The sequence below is a fragment of the Olea europaea genome, chromosome 15 (assembly GCF_002742605.1).
Source record: "Olea europaea var. sylvestris chromosome 15, O_europaea_v1, whole genome shotgun sequence".
Classification (NCBI taxonomy): domain Eukaryota; kingdom Viridiplantae; phylum Streptophyta; class Magnoliopsida; order Lamiales; family Oleaceae; genus Olea; species Olea europaea.
The window spans coordinates 17,291,017-17,292,272 of NC_036251.1; the positions used below are offsets into that span (position 1 = coordinate 17,291,017).

Here is a 1,256-nt window from a genome sequence, read left to right on the forward strand (position 1 = left end):
CCAAGAACATGAAGTAACAATACCAGAAAAAAAAAATCTTTATTTTTTTTAAAAAAAAAAAAAAAAAAAATTTTTAAGAAAAAAAAAAAAAAAAAAAAAAAAAAAAGACTAGCTCACCTGTCACTTGATGACAATGGACCACAAATTTCTTTTATCTATTCTCCTTTTGAATTACTATAATGAGCTGAAAACATAGGCAACATATGCTTGAAGGATTAAAAAGGAGTCGTTTTCCAATATTCATTGTGAATAGTGTTCAATCAGAAGCATGCAACCATCGAAACTGTTGAAGTTGCTTGGCCTGTCCTTTTCCCTTTTTCAATCAACCCTTCATCTGTTCTTTCCCTTCATTGGGGATGGCGAGCTAGTTATTTAGTAATTAACTCAATTTTCTTATGAGAGGTAGTCGAGAAACACTAAGCAAACTCACGAATATCACTTCATACTATGCACATAGTAACGAGATTTCAATCTAATTAAATGGAATCACAAACAAAAATTATCAAAATCAAGATCCGTATACATTTTTTGGAACTTCCAAGTTACCAGGCATTGAAAAGTTAGACAATTGAACATGCTTAATTGCTGCGAAAATGAAATCGAACCTAAGAAGAGCTCTCCTGGCGATAATTTCGGCGTGCGAATCATTCACGACCTCGCCTCTCGAACTCCGCCGTGAGTGCCCTATGCATTTTGTTCCCGTGCCCAATGCCACCACTTGTAACTCTAATAAGAGAAGCAGAAAATTTTGTTAAAAAGAGTAAAATTATAGCATAGGTTAAAATGTTGACTACAGAAAAATAAATAATATTAACCTTGAGACGGATTGGAGAGGAGAAAAGCCGCTAAAACAGTGACTTCACCCCCTTGAGGCTTTCCTTTTTTGGGAAGAGAATTATAAATTGACAAAGCTGCTGCTGATACTCTCTCCCCCAACGGCTTCTCCTCCTTTTCCGCCACCACCATAGCCGACGACGTCGTTTCTGGTGAATGTAGAGGAAGTTCAGAGCCGGAAGCCATGGCGGAATTCACCGACAGAAGATTGAGCCTGTTGGTGTATATCCATTGCTCCAGTTCTTTTCGGCAGTTATTGGGCTGAGGATTGACACGAAACTATGGTATTGAAATGGGAATTTTAATAATACATTGTTTGTGGACTCTGAAAATTGATTTTTTGATCGTTAAGAGAAATGTGGGTTCACTTGATAGAAGAAATCAAATATGACGATTGAAATAATGAAATAACAGTCAAAAAA

The 1,256-nt window shown here is 36.3% G+C and overlaps 1 protein-coding gene across 1 annotated transcript in view; it reads right to left on the reverse strand.

The window, feature by feature from the left end:
- LOC111410324 (tRNA-specific adenosine deaminase 1-like) overlaps positions 1-1,113 on the reverse strand; it is a 12,201-nt gene extending 11,088 nt beyond the window's left edge. Inside the window, exons 1-2 of the mRNA XM_023040591.1 lie at positions 816-1,113; positions 606-726 (exon numbers count right to left, since the gene is read on the reverse strand). Of these exons, the coding sequence (XP_022896359.1) occupies positions 606-726; positions 816-1,020 (326 nt within the window). The 5' untranslated portion in view covers positions 1,021-1,113. The remainder of the gene's footprint in view (positions 1-605; positions 727-815) is intronic.
- Between the last annotated feature and the right edge of the window lie 143 nt (positions 1,114-1,256).